We start from the raw sequence: 16,150 nt of genomic DNA, 5'->3' as shown, positions 1-16,150 counted from the left end.
TCTCCCGGCGTGCACACACCCCCCTGCGTGCACCCCACCGCGACGTGTACCCCCCTCCCCCAGCGTGCACACACACATACACACCCGCCCCCCCGCATGCACCCTCCCAGCGTGCACCCAGTTACGAAGGCAGGCATTGTTCTGGGGCCAGGAGGCTGAGAGCAGGAGCGAGGGGCCCAGAAAAAGAGCTTTCAAGACACCCAAGAGGCCACTTAGGGCCCCCAGCTATGTTCCGTGACCTACACCGTTTGCCCAGGCAGCTTCTGGCAGAACTTCTAGGCGGTGTCAGAATCGCAGAGATGCAAAAGACCTCAATAGCTAAGGATTTTAAGGCAACAAAGGGGATGCAGAAACTGAGTCTCCAGCTTAACTACATCAGAAATAAGAAATGAGGGGTGCCTGGGTGGCTCAGCCGTTAAGCGTCTGCCTTCGGCTCGGGTTGGGATCGAGCCCCACATTGAGCCCGCATCAGGCTCCCTGCTCGGCGGGAAGCCTGCTTCTCCCTCTCCCACCCCCCCTGCTTGTGTTCCCTCTCTCGCTGTGTCTCTCTCTGTCAAATAAATAAATAAAACCTTTAAAAAAAAAAAAGAAATAAGAAATGAGTGGTAAAACTCCCGGGGCTGTTCCAAAAGCAAGCAAGGCCGTGATCCCTTCCGGGAGATGAGCCCAAGACCCCACCGCATTTATACCGGCCCCGCAGTGCGCCCACAGCCCCTTCCTCCGGCCGGACTGTTACCTTCGCTTCATTACAAGATTAAAGTCTCCGCCCTGGGAGGAGCGCAAGCTTCGTGAGCAGAACACGTTTTCAACCTTGTGCCTGCATCATGCCCACCTCTACCTGCCCAGACAAAACTCCCCTTTCTGAGTAAGACCACACCAAACCAGTCTGCACCAAGGTGGACCCCAGCGCGTAACTTTCAATGACTTTCTGTGATTAGAACACTGAAAATCACCCTCGGGGTGGACATTTAACAGGCTAATTAGACATGCAACACACGAAGAGCCGTGACCTTTAAGCACACAGGTGCTAAGTCCCCGCCTGTCTGTTTAGAGGGCACCCGTTTCCCACCCTGACCTCTCCCCAGGTAGTCAGCCTGAGCACTCCCGGCTCCGGGCTGGCACATCAGCCCCGGGAAGGCCCGGCCCCGCACTCCTGCCCACCTGGTCAGGTTCTAGTGCTTAGAGAGCCCCCGGGCCCGACACTCCCTAACAAGAAAGTCAGTCTTCCCAAATGAGTGGCGAAGACTAATAATACTAATACTTAAATGTATTCTAAACAGCAGTGAAAGGGGACGCAAGAAAGAGCCACAGACATCACGGACAAGGTTCAGCTTTAATGGATCTGACAGTCCTGCGCACAGTGGAGCATTATATACGGGAGCTGCTGATTCCGCGGAGCCGTCTGTCCCAACAAGAAGACTCTCAAAACACAACGTAAACCTGAGCAAAGCTGGGGTTTTCTCCTGCAAGTTCTCATAGTCCAGTCGGGATCTAAAGCCCTCGCTTCCCGTTGGCGCGCCGGAGGAAGCCCATGGTCACGCCGGGCCTGGTCAGGCCGCCGGGACGGCGGGACTACGCGGGCGCACGGAGCTCTGAGCAGAACCGGTCCCCGTCCTGCCCGCCCTCCGCAGCCTGCGGAGGTGACGCCCAAGGAAGGGTTCTTGTCAGGGGCTGGGTGCCGGCGGTTCGTCCCTCACGGGCCGTGCGCCGGGAGCACGGGAGGCCTGCGGTCTGCGGGGAGGGCATCTCCCCCCACGAGGCTGCTCGGGGGAGCTGGTGATTCATCCGGAGAGATGCCACAGGCTGGGGAAGAGGCCTCTCACCTCAGAGGTCTTCTCACGGATGGCGATGCAACGTCAATAGGAAACACGGAACTTTGTTAAGAAAGCGCGGTGTCCCCTGCAGCTCGGTATAAACCGCCGTTGCTTTCTTTATAGAACTTCGTAGTCAAAATGGGGTTTCCAATCTGGTTCAATCCCTGAGCAGCTAGGTTAAAAATTAACTTTTTAAAAAGCCCGATAAAAAAACTACTGTATCAAAACCCTGCCAGAAAGTACAGAAACGTTAGAGCTGTTGGAAGCTCTGTGCCCCGGGCTCCCGCTCGAACAGGTACTGAGCAGGGCGGCTGCTGCCCTCGCCCCAGAGAACCCCAGGGAACCCCAGAGAACGTACTGAGGAACGTCATCACCCACTCCCCCACTGTTTACCAGCATGATTCACTTTTTATGAAAAATACAATGTATTCTTTCCCCAGTCAGGCTGAACATCCTAGGCCTCTATTAAGAAATGAGCAAAATACACTTAAAATTTTTTCTGAACAACTCGTCAGAAAGTCAGCAACCGTAAAGAACGAGGGGGTCTGAGGAAGAGCAGCTGAAAGTCTTAAGAAATCAGGAAGACGGGGTATCTGGCCGGACACTGGGGTGCTCGGGCGGGGATCAACCGGGAGGCCGAGCCCCCACCCCAGAGTGAAGACCGCCCCGGTCTCTGCAGGGTGGCCCGGGCGGTGTGGCCCCCGCTTTGGAGGCACATGGTCCACTGGGTAAGGAATGACAGAAATACTGCACGTCTGTGCTCACACCCACGAAGCCCACGAAAAATGCTCAATCGGCTTCTTTTAGGGCAACACACTCTCTGGGAAGAGATGACTTGCTTATGGTAATTAAATAGCGAAGAGGAACCTTTGGTGTCTCTCCCCTTCTGAGAACACAAGGCCGGGAAGAGACTGGAGGCCTTGGGACTCCCTCTGGCAGACGTGCAAACTGAGGCCCAGAGGCGGGGACCAGCTCACACAGGAAGGAGCAGAGCCAGGCTGTGTCCCCCTGTCCCCAAGAAGGAAAAAGCACTGAGACCAAGAATGAGATGCAAGAGCATAAACCCCAGGTGCGGCTGGGTCCTCACCGGCCATCGCCCTCCAGCCGCCCCAGCCCGGGAGAGACGCGGCCAGTCCTCAGGCCCGCGGGGTCATACGTGCCCAGCTGGGGGCCACCGCGCCGCCAGGTCAGCACTCCTCGACCGCCCCGCTTGGAGCCTGGGGGCGTGGGGTTCAGGAGGGCGAGAGCCAACAGCGCTTCCCTCCTCAAACTTCTAGAACGTGAGGACAGATCCAAGGACAACATCTGAGCTCTGCGACCCTGCAGAGTCCCCTCCCGGGAAATCCTCCCCATCACAGGGGCTCGGGGATTCACACGGGGCGCGATGGCCCGCATCGAACGGTCTGTCCATCCGGGGCTCGGCGCGGACCTAAGCCTCCTGAGCCGGACCCTCGCACAACGCTACTACGCCCCCATGCGGTAGTCGGGGAACTGCGGCAGTTCCGGGGGGAGCGCCCCGCGGGGACCGAGCGCCCAGGGCTGCAGCTTCCACCCCCTGAACAGAAGCGCGCGGCTCTGCGCTCCAGGCTCTGCGCGCCGGGCTCGGGGATCGTCGGGCCCTGCGCTCCGGGCTCGGGGTCGCGCAGCCCCGCCGGCGCCAGGCCCTGCCAGCGCCAGCCCCCACCCCGGGAGGGGGGGCGCGGGGGCTCAGTCGCGGGCCGCCCGCAGCTTCCTCCGGAAGTAGTCGGGGGCGGCCTCGTACAGCCAGTCGGCGTCCACGACGCACAGGTCCCGCATGTAGCACCTGCCGGTGTGCAGCAGCTCCGTGTAGACGACGCAGGCCGGCCGGCAGTGGAAGAGCACAGACGAGGGGTGGATGGCCACCGGCTGGCGGGTGGCCGTGGTCAGGTACGTGCCGTCGGGCTGCAGCTCGGCCGCGCTCATGAACAGGCTGTGCGCCAGGCAGCGGCGGACGCTCTCCACGTCCCCGCGGGAGGACACCATCGGCATGGACATCTGCGGCGGGAGAAGGAAGGAGCAGAGACCGGACCCCGGTCAGGCTCAGCGGGCGCCCCGGACGTCGGCGGGGCCGCCGGGCTCTGGCCGGGTGCGGAACCCCGCCGGCCTCGCCGCCCGGGATGAATGGCCGGCCGCGACCCAGGGGGAAGGGCCTTTCCTGCACTCCCATCGCGGCCCAATTCACCTTCGTGTTCTGGAGCGCCCCTCCAGCGAGGCCCTCCCGGAGCCTCCCGGGTCCACATCCCCCGCGGTCGGGCCCCCAGCACTGGTTCCAGAAGCTCCCACCCCTCAGCTGCGCCCCGGGGGAGCAGAGCACCAGCCGACCAGAACGCTGGTGGATGCCCGCCTGACCCCGCCGGCCGCTTCTCCCCTCCAGCTGTCAGGAGTGGGAGCTCTGGAAACCTGACCACTGCCCCGGCTCCCCTGAAGGGAGAGGCCTGGGAGAGCAATCACCGCGGAGGCGGAAGGGGGGAAGCCGGAGGCGTGTGCAAAGAACCGCCTGAGAGCCCCCCCCAACCCGCTCCGACCGGTCCCCTGGGGCTCGACCATTTCCTGTCCACAGCTACCCAGAGAAACCACTCTATCCCACTTCTCCCTTTAAGATGCCTCTGGGGGTTTTGGTTTCTGCCATCGACTGACCCCCGCCTGCGGGGACCCACTTCATCTCAGCTATCACCACCTCCAGGGAGACCCCGAGTCCTACAGCTAACTGCTGGTCTCTCCTTCCAGGCTGCCAGCTCCCGGGACAAACTACGCAGGTTCTTTAGGCCCCAGTTTCAGCGTCTGGAAAGTGAGACTAGAACCCCACAGCGGAGATGCCAGGATTTCAGATGAGGACCGGGGGAGGAGTTCTCCTAGACACCAGGAGGACCGGTACCTTCAAGCAGATATCCCTCAGCTGTGCTCGGACTTCAGCCACCAGCATCATGTTCTTGCTGTTGACAAAGTTCTCTCTGCACCAATCCTGAATGGGAGAGAAAGAGCACAACCCCGTCACTTCCACAGAGAAAAGAACAGAACTTTGAGAACGCAGTTGAATTCAGAGAGAAGACGTCAGTTGCCAAAATACAGGAAAACCGCTTTCTACCAGAAAGTGTGAACTATAAGGGTAAACTAGAAATACTTCACAATCTAAAAATTCCCTCATGTCAGGGGCCTCAGCTGGCTGGGTTGGGGAAGCTCATGACTCTCAATCTCAGGGTGGTGGGTTTGAGCCCCACGCTGGGAATAAAGATTACTTAAATAAACAAAACTTTTAAAGTTCCTTATGTCAAGTCACCGTGAAAAAAGCTACAGACTGGAGTATTTCCATCACTACACCCAATAAAGGATTAATGACCCCAGAATACATGAAGAAAACTTCTATGTATCTATGAGACAATGACCAACAACTCGGCAGGAAAAAGGACAAAGGACGGGAACACCCGACCCGCAGACACGGACTACGAACGTCCAGTAAAGGTCCGCACGATGCTCGGCCTCTGGGTGACCCACGGCAAAGTGATGTAAAGTAACTGAGATATGACAGGGTTTCATATCCATCGACTCGGCGAAAACGCATCACTTCAGCGGAGAGGCAGGGGGTGGGAGAGGGACCCTCCCGACCTCTGCGGGTGGACAGCATACCGTGTGCTCACACAGTCGGGCACGCGGTCACCCCTGCGGGGAGGGCTTTTGCCGGATGTACAGCATTTTATTTCCTCAAAAATAAACATAAATACAGCAGAATGTTTACAACCACTGAACCTGAGCAGTGGCTGTTTCTCTCTTGAGAACTGACTGCGTCACGATGCAGAGTAGAAGCGCACATGGCAGGCGCACGAGCGGATTTCACGGACAAGTGAGAGAATATACAGGTGTATTTCTGAAAGTGCGCATCACACCATCTCACTTGTAGGGAAGACCTGAGTTAGTACTTGGTTTTGCTAACTGCAAGCAGCACAACAGGATTTTCACTTTTATGGGAAAGGGGGAAAAGCAAAAGCAGCTCAGTGTGTGTTCTGTTCTGCAGTGAGCCCCACAGAGGTGGCCCAACCGGCCCCCACCCCGGAGCTGCATGGACCCCCCAACCCCGAGCTGCACTGACCCCGGAGCTGAGCGGACCCTGGAGCTGCGTGGGCCACCGACCTGCGCAGACCCCGGAGCTGTGCGGACCCCAGAGCTGCGCGGACCCCTGGAGCTGGGCTGACCCGGGAGCTGCGCTGGACGCTCCGGCATCATGCCGCCGCAGGAGCTGCGGGGATTTAGCTGCCTTTCTTCTGTGCATCTGTTAGCAACATGGGGCCTAAGGTATCAGAAAAGCCTAAGACAAGCTACTTTTTGGGTCTGGGAACACGGCAAACCATCGTCGCCTGAATGACAACAGCTTCTCCCCTCTGCGCCGCCCTGGCTTGTGAGAGTTTGCAGAGCGCTCTGCCGTCAGACGGCGGGGATCTAGAACGCCTTCCCATCCGGCTCTGAGGACAGAAAGAGCCCCCGAGCCAACGCTGCCACGGAGAAAGGCAGGGGCAAGTGGGGAAAAGCTCATTTCGGAGCTAAGAAGCTGGGCCACCCAGTGCTCGGGCCCCTGCCCGGCGAGGACGAGGGGGACACCGACGGGGTGGAGGCCGGCGCTGTGGTCCTCCCCGGTGAGCCGTGTGCAGGCGCCGCGGCCGGGCCCCCGCACTGACCGCGCGGCTCGTGACGCCCTGCCAAAGGGCCGGCGCGCGTCAGGCTCAAGCGCGGGAGGACGCACGGCGGGAGAGAAGGCCCGGGCGAGGCTGACCTTGCTGCCACCCAGGTTCTTGAAGGTCCGGTAGATGTTGAGCAGCGTGATGTGGTCCCCCTCCCCGGACACGAACTTCTTGCGGACGGCCTGCACCTCGTCGCGCCGGGCCGGAGGGCTGTACAGAACGCTGTCCACCGACAGCAGAGAAACGACGGTCAGGATCTCCTCGGTGCAGTGGAACTTGGGGGACAGGAGGATGGTCTGCACACGGAAATGACAAACGGTGTGTGCCGAGATCTGCCCCCGTCCTGAGCACAGCCCTTCCACCCGCGGCCTCGGAGGCCAGGTGTTTCTGCAGCTGCCTGCCCCCCAGAACCCCACGGCCTTCCCGCAGGCTCCCACATTCCCGGGGGCCTGGGGGGCTCACGCTTAGCGCGGCCCTGAATCTCACACAAGGCCAGAGCGCGTCAGACACATCGTGGGGCCGCAGCTACTCAGGAGCGACACTGAAGGTGAAGCCGGGGCCCTGGGGCGTGGGGGGGCGGGGAGCAGGTGGCTGCCCCACGAGCTGTGACCGGCAGAAGAGGCACGGAGGGGAGGGGCGACTCACTTTGGCAAATCTGGGCTCTAAAGGGAAAGCTGCCATCTTTCTTCCCAGCGGAGTCAGGCTAAGCTGGTCGTCCTTCTGTTCGAGAGCACCCAGCAGGTCCAGCTGGGCGACAGCCGCCTGAATGTGATCTGCGGACAGACGGGAGAGGAGGAGAGCCTGCAGCCACTCTGCGCCCAGGGCGCCCAACCCCGGTCCGGGCGCACAGCGGCCGGCGACACCCCGCCTTCAGGCCCGCCTGCAGCACTGGCCCGTGACCCCGCTGCGTCACACGCACGCACCCCGCACACAGACGCGCTGTGGCGCCGCCGGGACCCGCATGCGGAAGCGCAGACGCGCAGCAGCGCCCACAGGCCCTGCGGGCCCAGGGAGAAACGCTTCCTGTCCTCCCCTTCGTACTTCCTGAATTCCCACCACGTCCACGCAGCACCTGCGGAGCGATCACGCAGCACCTCCGACGACGCAGCAAGTACACGAGCGCGGAGACGAAACGCCGCGCGGCGGCCCGACGCGAAGCCACGCCTCCCGCCCGGGAGCTCTTACTCGCGCACAACGTCCCCGGGGATCCCCAGGTGCCCCCCCGACAGCCGAGCGACACGCGCAGACCCCCAGACCCTTTTCGGAGCCCGCCCGCTCGCGGGTCCTCGTCCGCCCAGGCCCCTGCCGCCGACCTGGAGAGGGCTTGGACACGAAGTCAAAGGTGAGCACATCGGGGACTTTCATCGCCAGGAGCTGCAGCAGCACGCTCGCCAGGTTACACCTGGGGGGAGCAGACCCGCGGCTGACGCAGCTGCTCCGGTCCTGCAGCCCCGGGGTCGGGCGGCGGGGGTGGCAGCGGCACGGGGGAGCGGGGCAGCGGAGGGGGCTGGGGGGCGGCGGGCGCGGGAGCACCTACCTCTGGATCTCCGGCACGGTCATCTTCTCAAACTTCTCGAACTCGTCCTCCGTGTAGAGCCGGTAACAGACGCCGCTGTCCTCCCTGCCGGCCCGGCCCGAGCGCTGCCAGGCCTGGGTCTTGGACACGCGCTGCACGGCGAGCACCTCCAGGCCGCTGCCTGGGGGGAGAAGGGCCCGCGTTAGCGCGTCGCCCTGCACACGAACACGCGGGCTCCGCAGCGGGGAGAAGCAGCAGCATCCCTCCGAGCACCAGGGATCCTCCTGCAGCACGAGCCAGGACCCCAAGGCCGCGTGGGAAAGCGCAGAACCAGAGCGCTCCGCGCTGAAACAGCGGGGGCTGCGTCTCGGGGACATCAGAACGTGCTCAGCCACGCCAGTCTGCCTGGGCCCAAGGGAGCCCAAACCCCGACTCCAGGCAATGGGCAGCTGGTCACCAGTCAGCACCCGAGCCTGCACCCGCCCTCCCAGCTGTGCTGTAAGAGGGAGACGTGGGACGGAGTCACTCCCGGGAGTGAACAGGACACGTGTCCTGGATAAAGGTGTGCCCTGTGCCAGGCACGGGCGAACAGGTCCTTCCAGCACTAACTCCAAGTCCGCACCCTCGGGTGCTGAGTCGTGCTCCGTAATCAGACACTTCGGGGGCCTCTAATCCTCTGCAGCACAAAGCCCGGTAGAAAGCAGAGGACCGGAGCGCCCAGCAAGCTCCCACTGCACACCCTCAGGAACAGCCGGTGTCTCACCCCGGCCTGGGAGGGTTGCTTCCTGGGACGCCCGGAGCTCAAACATCCAGCCGGATGAAGCTACCGCCGTGGTGTCAGGGGTCCCTGGCTACACAGCTCCCTCACCCAGCTGCTCAGGGGGTCTCAGGTCAGGCCTGGCCCCTGTTCTCGAGCCGGCGAAGCCTGGACCCCTGTCCTGCCCCACCTGGCCCCTCGATCCCAATGCCTGCCTCCTTCCTGGACCTGCTTTCGGCCTGTGTCACCTGCGCTGTCTCGGCTGGTCACAGCGAGTCCGAGCAGGAGGTGCTCGCTGGGAGAAGCTGTGGGGAGAAGAGGGGCTTGTGGGCTCGGTTCTCACCAGGATTATACTTCTTTGCCTTAACCATGCCTGTGTCGACCACGTATTTTATTCCTGTGATGGTTATGGAGGTCTCAGCGATGTTGGTTGAAATGATCACTTTGCGACAGCCCTGGAAGGAGGAAGAAACCAGAAAGTGACGCACGGGACTCCGAAGTTTCACAACATAACTTTCACCGGTAGTTTCCACAGTCCACTCGTGCTCCAGATCCACGTGACTAACGGGAATTCCTAACACTGAGCGGGGAGGTTCCCGTCTTCAAGGCTTATTTGAGATGATGAGCTGCAGGGGAACAGATGTGGGCTGGACCCCTGGCCCCACCGGGCACTCCCTGAGCACCGTCGCTCCGCCTCTCGGGGCCTCCGTGTCTACACGATGAGACCGACCCCCACCCTGCCAGTTCTCCAGAGGGCAGGCCGCACATGCAGGGTGTATGCACGGTGCATGCACAGTGCCTGGCCCGGCCGGTGCTTGCACTACACGGTGTGGAAAGTGCACACGGCTGGTCTATGTCGGACTTGGGAGAGCCCCTCGTCCACCAGTCACCGACTGCCTCTGCCCACCCCACCCCCACGGTCTCCCCACTCTCCCTGTTCCCACCAGGCTGGGGAGCCCTGTCTGGGGCTGTGTCTCCTAGTCCCGCGGCTTTGCGGCTTGTGCATCTGGTACCCGAGCATCCCGCCCCACAGGTGCCCAGGGACGGGGCTGCACAGGACAGGTGCACGCTCACCTTTGGGGCCCCCTGGAAGACGCGGAGCTGCTGGGCATAAGGCAGGGAGGCGTACAGAGGAAGGACCAGCATGGAGGGGCAGCCGTCCGGGAGGTGCTTCGCGATGTCTCGGCAGGTCTTGCTCATGGCTTCGATCTCCTCCTGCCCCGTGAGGAACACCAGGATGTCCTGAGAAGGAGGGGCCTCCTGCAGAAGGGGAAGCGTGGGGTCACTAGGTGCCGACAAGCGCAGGCTGCACGGAACACAATGGCAGTCATGAGAAAGCTTCCCAGAGTTATTTCCTTCCCCGTGGAGAGGTACATGGGCCTACACTTGGGGTCTCCTCTGGGAGAACGGCCCCACCCACAGTGCACGGAGCTGTCACTTGAGTTGGCCAGCTATGTTTAGAAGCCAGTTCCCAGGGCGCCTGGGTGGCTCAGTCGTTAAGCGTCTGCCTTCGGCTCGGGTCGTGATCCCAGGGTCCTGGGATCGAGCCCCGCATCGGGCTCCCTGCTCAGCGGGAAGCCTGCTTCTCCCTCTCCCACTCCCCCTGCTTGTGTTCCCTCTCTCGCTGTGTCTCTGTCAAATAAATAAATAAAATCTTTAAAAAAAAAAAAAAAAAAAAAAGCCAGTTCCCACATCTAGTAGATCTGCTGCCGAAGCGAGCATGTTCCTCCATCTACACGGTAAGCCCAGAGCAACAGACGCAGCAGAAGAGAAGAGGGATCCCAAGTTTCGACCCGCTTTGAGAGACGAGGGGGAGGGAAAGAATGGGCAGAGGGTGCTCCAGCCTGGGCGTGGTCTGAAGGGTGTACAGCGACGAGACGCGGCCGGGCTCCCTGGAGAAGACAGGAAGGCCTGGGACTCGGCGTGAGGCAGGGGTGGGTCACGGGAAGGGGGAAACCCAAGGACGGTGTGGTTGACCCCAGCTGCCCTCCTCTAGCCGACAGGGCAGGAGGCCAGGAAGACACGGGAAACAGGGGAGGCCGGGATGGGATTCCACCCGGACGCCCGGGACAAGTCCAGAAGCTGTGCCGAGGCTCAGGAGCAACCTGCCCTGCAGCAAGACAGCATGAGGCGCTCCGGGGAAACGTGATCGCATGCGAACACGGGAAAAATATTCACGATGGGCCAATGGGAGACGCTGGAACACCTGGGGGAAAATGAGCCACAGGAATGCAGAACACTTGTACAACTATGTCGCACAAGGAAGGAGCCATCGGGACGGGTCCTGCTGGCAACGTGGGGTCCCGAAGCTGCAATGCCGACCGGTGGCTTGAAAACCATGAGATGCATCTATGCTGAGAGGCTGCAGGAGCATCAGGTCAGGGAGGGTAAGGGTAAAGCCTCACCTCCCTCGGCCGGAACTAACTGCCCAAGACCCGCAGTGTCGGCAGGTACCGTCAGAAACACTAGGGAATCCCGAGGAAGCAGCCGGGATCTGGAACGGGGACATAAAAGCAGCGGCTGGGGGGCGCCTGGGGGGCTCGGTCGTTGGGCGTCTGCCTTCGGCTCAGGTCATGATCCTGGGGTCCTGGGATAGAGGCCCACATCGGGCTCCCTGCTCAGCGGGAGCCTGCTTCTCCCTCACCCTCTGCCTGCTGCTCCCCCTGCTTGTGTTCCCTCTCTCGTTGTATCTGTCTCTGTCAAATGAATAAATAAAATCTTAAAAAAAACCCAAAAAGCAGCGGCTGGGTTGTTTGACTGATCCACTGGAGAGAGGAGAGCGTAGGCGTACTCGAGGAAGCAGGACGCGGGGAGGCAGAGAGAAGCTCAAGCGGACCCTCTGCTGAGGGAGGAGCCGCGGGCCGCCGTGGGGCTGAGCTCCTGACCCCGAGATCACGACCTGAGCTGAAGTCAAGAACCGGGCGCTTCACGGACTGAGCCGCCCACGCGCCCAGCCGCTGGTTTTTATGATCCTTTTAGAACAAACTACTGCCCTTTTAAACTTTAAGCCTTCACCAGTTAAAATCAAAATTATTCTTAAAAGATTTGCCTCTAGGTTCTTTCAGAAAGTTAACATGAAGTACGAACACTCAATTTTATGAGGGCAACAAAAAGGAGAGAATTTAATCACTCAGACTTAAGTAAACGTCTAATAAAATAAGAGATTTTGCAATGTTTCTCTAACTCGGTTTTTCCAAAGAACCCGAAAACTCTAAAGGGCTACCCGTTACTGGGTCGACACAAACCCTCGACAACAGGCAGCAAAGAGCAGGGGCCACATGTGAGTCGGGCGGCAGTGCCGCGGGCTCCGGCCGGCACCGACGACCGAACGCCGTTCTGCTCTAAGCGAACAAGTCTCCTGGCTCAGCTGAGGCATGAGGACGCTCAGAGCGGAATTATTTTTCATTTTAGAGAAGATAAGAGATGCCAAAAAGTAAGAAGCCGGACACGGCAACTCATGTCACGGGCACAGCGCACAGGGCAATTCGGCTGGCAGCGTTTCGAGGCCGAGCGCGCCCCCGACGGCGAGGTGAGCCCGGCCTGCGCGCACACGCGCGGCCAGCCCGCACCTGGTGGATCTGGAAGACGGAGACGAGCGCGGCGTGCAGGTAATCCTGCTGCGGCTGTTTGGTGTAGAACACCTGGATGGGGTGCTGCCGACCCTCCAGGTAGAGGACGGGCGCTCCGTTGAAATAGTGCGAGAACAGATCCACGTCCATGGTCGCGGACATGACGATCACCTGCGTTTGGGACGGAAGAGCGTGATGGCAAGGCCACGCTGGGCCTGTCCGGGTCCCCTCCGCCCCCGGCCCGGCGGGCAGCTGGTGAGGCCTGTGCCCCCATGTCCAGAAGCAGGGTGGGCAGGGGCGCCAGGCCGAGGAAGGAACTCGGGCCTCTCCAGGACACGAACCACACCTACTTTGAGAGGCAGCTTCCCCAGTTCCTTTCTCCTCTTCTGGGCGGCCTTCACCACCCCAAAGAGCACATCGGTGTGGACAGTCCGCTCGTGGGCTTCATCCAACACGACACAGCTGTACTTGCGCAGCAGAGAGTCGGAAATCGCTTCTCGCAGGAGCATGCCGTCCGTCAGGAACTTGATCCTGGTGGCCTCTGAGGTCAGGTCGTCAAAGCGCACCGTGTAGCCCACCTGTGCGAGGAACCGCTCGTTCAGTCGGTGCGGGCTGAGCAGCTGCTGGGTGCCCAGTGCCGGGCGGGCACACGCGCCCTCGTGGGGACCGCGGCCCCCTGCTCACTCGGGCACGCACGGGCAGCCGACGCGTCCCTGTAACTGCAAGTATAAGCACTACAAGGAACCTAAAACTGCTCTTACTCTAGCTACTTAATAACTTAAAGGGAAGCTACGGACAGACAAGAAAAGATGCCCCAAATACTTTAAAGCGAAATGCATAAACACACACGCAAAGCTGATGTATCCACAGTTCTGGGGCTCGTTCTCCGTACCCACATATTCGCTAAAGAAGTCCTTACGCTTTCTCAGAGATTTCAGAGGTTACGGAAGCCCGAAGAATGCTCGAGGAAAGCAACTAATTTATCCAACTTGCCAACAGACTCCGAACGCAAAGCAAACGGCACAGACACGTGAGGTCTGGGGAACGAGTGAGAGACTCAGGCCTGAGTGACCGGGGCAAGAGCGAGCCTCCCCGTGTCCGGGAGCCGGGCTCAGGAAAGCGCCATGCGGGCGGGCGGGCGGGCAGCAGAGAAGGAGGTGAGGTACCAGCTTCCCGAGCTCAGTTCTCTTCTCATCGGAGACTCTCGTGGCCAGAGAGATGGCAGCCACTCGGCGAGGCTGGGTCACCGCAATGATACCCTGGCGGCCGACCCCCCCTTCGTAGAGATACTGCGGGAGCTGCGTCGTCTTCCCAGAGCCCGTTTCCCCTGAGAAAGAAGACAAGTCTCACCTACATGCGAGTTAACACAGATTTCACCAAACCCTAAGTTGATAAAGCCCCAGGAAAACGGGCGCTCGAGCGTGTCGCTGGAGGAGCGTTCATTCGAACTGCACCTCAGAAGGCCAAGTTGTATCAGAAACACCTTTAAAAATTTTACACCCTGGACAGACAATTCCACTTGCAGGAATGGATTCTGAGGAGATAAAGATGTGTGTAAAGATTTAGCTTCCAGAGATGTGTATTCAACTTTGTTTCGGGCCGCGAAAACTGGAAACAATGTAAATGTTCAACAACAGGTAACCCGCATAGAAAACCACAGGAGGAAATACAACTGTTACATAAAACAGTTACTTCTCAGAAGAATAAATGAGATGTACTGGCGCCCACTTACACACCGCCTGCAACAAACCCCCCAACAAACTCGACACCATTCTGCAGCCTGCCCTTTCCTTCAGACCCCGCCCTGGCCCACACTTTAGGACTCGCCTGCTGTTGCCAGGTCTGCCTGGCAAACTCTACAGGATGAGTCACACCTCAAACTCTCTCCCTGGGGCTCCACTGGTGGCCTCCTCCTATGGTGTCCCTCCTATTGTCCATCTCCCCTCCAGCACCGACCACCTTACACTGCACCAACACCGCAAGTCCCTGGAGGGCAGGGAAGGTCGACCTGTCTCTTCCATGAACTTGAGCATCCTACATACAGTTAGCACCCAATGTTATTTCCCACCCGCGTGGGCTCCTCTAACTGTACCTAAGTAGAACAAAGAATCTGGTAAACCTGGGCATCCTTCCCCTCTGGCTACCACTAAGCTGCTCTGACCTTAGAGTCCTAAATAGGGTTATTCTTGCATTTCCCACTCTGCTCATCCTCCTGACCCAGCCAAGAGTCACAGACTAAGAATGTGATTATTCTGCCGCATTCCTGCTGAATCCACCAGGCAAAACCCCGAATGTGGACCGACGTCTCCCTGTCCATCTTTTCTGCTCTTACACCAGACCACTGGGCATTGCTAACGTAAAACAGCGCACGTGTGCGGATGAAGATAGGATATGGAGATGTGAAGACACGAGTGTGTAGTGGGGCCGAAGCACCTGGACTGCAGCAACACCGCTGACCCTGTTCTCGCTTCTGCAGCCCGGCTCTGTCCCCATCCTCCCCAAGGGGCCACCCGAGGCCCCATGACGCCCGTTCTCAGCACAGCTCCGGCACCTATTCCTATATAACTGAAGTCCTCACGTGTGCTCTCCCGCCCCCACAAACTGCACCCCGGCCACACCCATGCCCACCTCCTTTCGCCAGCCCCCAGCCTCCTGGATGTCCTTCCTCCCGTTCCTGGCCAGCTTGCTTCCAAGCGCCCCCTTCCCCCCTGCCCCCCAAGCTCCACTCTATTCCTGCGGCTTTCCGTCTTCAGCCCCTTCAGCTCTTCCCCTCAACCAGCGAACGCACACGCCCCAGCTTCCTCCCCTTCCTGCCCTCAGCGCCCCTCAGTCCTCAGCCCGGGGGTCAGTCTGCTCCTACCGCCCAGCTTTGCCGAAGGCACGCTCAAGGGCATGCACAGTCGGTACCCCGCGCCCAGATCCAGGGGGCACGGCCGGGTACCTGTAGGGGCCTCACCGCTGCATCCGTTCGCTCCCTTCCCGCGACGACCCTACTCCTCTGACTCCCGCCCTCCCGGGTCCCCTCCCTCCGCCTCGAGCGCTCGTCCCCGCCGTCCTCCGGGAGCTCTTCCTAACGTGCGCGCTGGAGACCAGCGCCCCCGAGTCCCAAGCCCGCCTCCCCGCGCGCGCACCGGAGGCCGCGAGTCCGCGTCAGCCCCGCCCGCCTCCCCCCTCCCGGCGGCTCCCCCGCAGCGGGCCCGTCCCCGTGCGCGCGCCGCGCTGCCCCGGGGGCCGCCTCCGTCGGCCGCCGCGCCCCGGGCCGGCCCCCCTGGGCCCCTCTGGGCCCCTGTGGGCCCCGCAGTCCCCGGCACGCCCCTCCGCCGGGCGCGCGGCTGGCGGCCCGCGGCGGGGCTTCGGCCCCGAGCGCCTCGCGCCGCCCACCGATGAGGACGGCGCTGTCCAGGTTCCGGAGCTGCGCCAGCAGCCGCCCCCGCGCCGGGAAGATGGGCAGGCTCCGGCGCTGCCGCTCCACCGCCTCGGGGTAGGGGCTTGCCGCGGGCGGCGCCAGGGCCGACTGCTGCCCCCGGCCCCCGCCGCCGCCGCCCGCGGCCAGCAGCATCACCACGCGCCCCGCGGGCGGCCCGCAGCCCGGCCGGAACCTCTTGGCCGGCGGGAAGCCCGCCTCCTCGGGCATGTCGGGCGGCCGCCGCGGCGGGAGGCCCGCACCCCGCGGCCGACGCAGGCGCGTGCGGCCCCTTCCTGCCGCGCGCCGCGGCGCCCGCCGATGACCTCACGGCCGCCGCCGCCGCCGGCCTCCGCAGAGGACTACGGCTCCCGGCGTGCACTGGGGGCCTGGGCCGGTG

The 16,150-nt window shown here is 61.4% G+C and overlaps 1 protein-coding gene across 2 annotated transcripts; it reads right to left on the bottom strand.

The window, feature by feature from the left end:
* Window positions 1-1,314: 1,314 nt before the first annotated feature.
* Window positions 1,315-15,996, bottom strand: DHX33 (DEAH-box helicase 33). Of its 2 annotated transcripts, none has more exons than XM_034989355.1 (12): window positions 15,729-15,981; window positions 13,514-13,674; window positions 12,698-12,925; window positions 12,348-12,518; window positions 9,853-10,038; window positions 9,122-9,233; window positions 8,043-8,202; window positions 7,819-7,907; window positions 7,151-7,278; window positions 6,598-6,801; window positions 4,711-4,797; window positions 1,315-3,830 (listed from the first exon to the last, which is right to left on the bottom strand). In XM_034989355.1, the coding sequence occupies exons 1-12, from the start codon at window positions 15,979-15,981 to the stop codon at window positions 3,522-3,524; spliced, it is 2,088 nt and encodes a 695-aa protein (XP_034845246.1). In that variant the 3' UTR covers window positions 1,315-3,521. The 2 variants fall into 2 exon arrangements, with proteins under 2 accessions (XP_034845246.1, XP_034845247.1); XM_034989356.1 differs by having other exon boundaries at window positions 3,570-3,830; window positions 6,598-6,727; window positions 15,729-15,996.
* Window positions 15,997-16,150: the final 154 nt, after the last annotated feature.

The sequence above is a fragment of the Mirounga leonina genome, unplaced genomic scaffold (genome assembly GCF_011800145.1).
Source record: "Mirounga leonina isolate KUSES-001 unplaced genomic scaffold, KU_Mleo_1.0 Mir_488, whole genome shotgun sequence".
NCBI classification, from domain to species: domain Eukaryota; kingdom Metazoa; phylum Chordata; class Mammalia; order Carnivora; family Phocidae; genus Mirounga; species Mirounga leonina.
The sequence above is the reverse complement of the archived record's forward strand: the minus strand, read 5'-3'. Positions and strand labels throughout refer to the sequence as shown.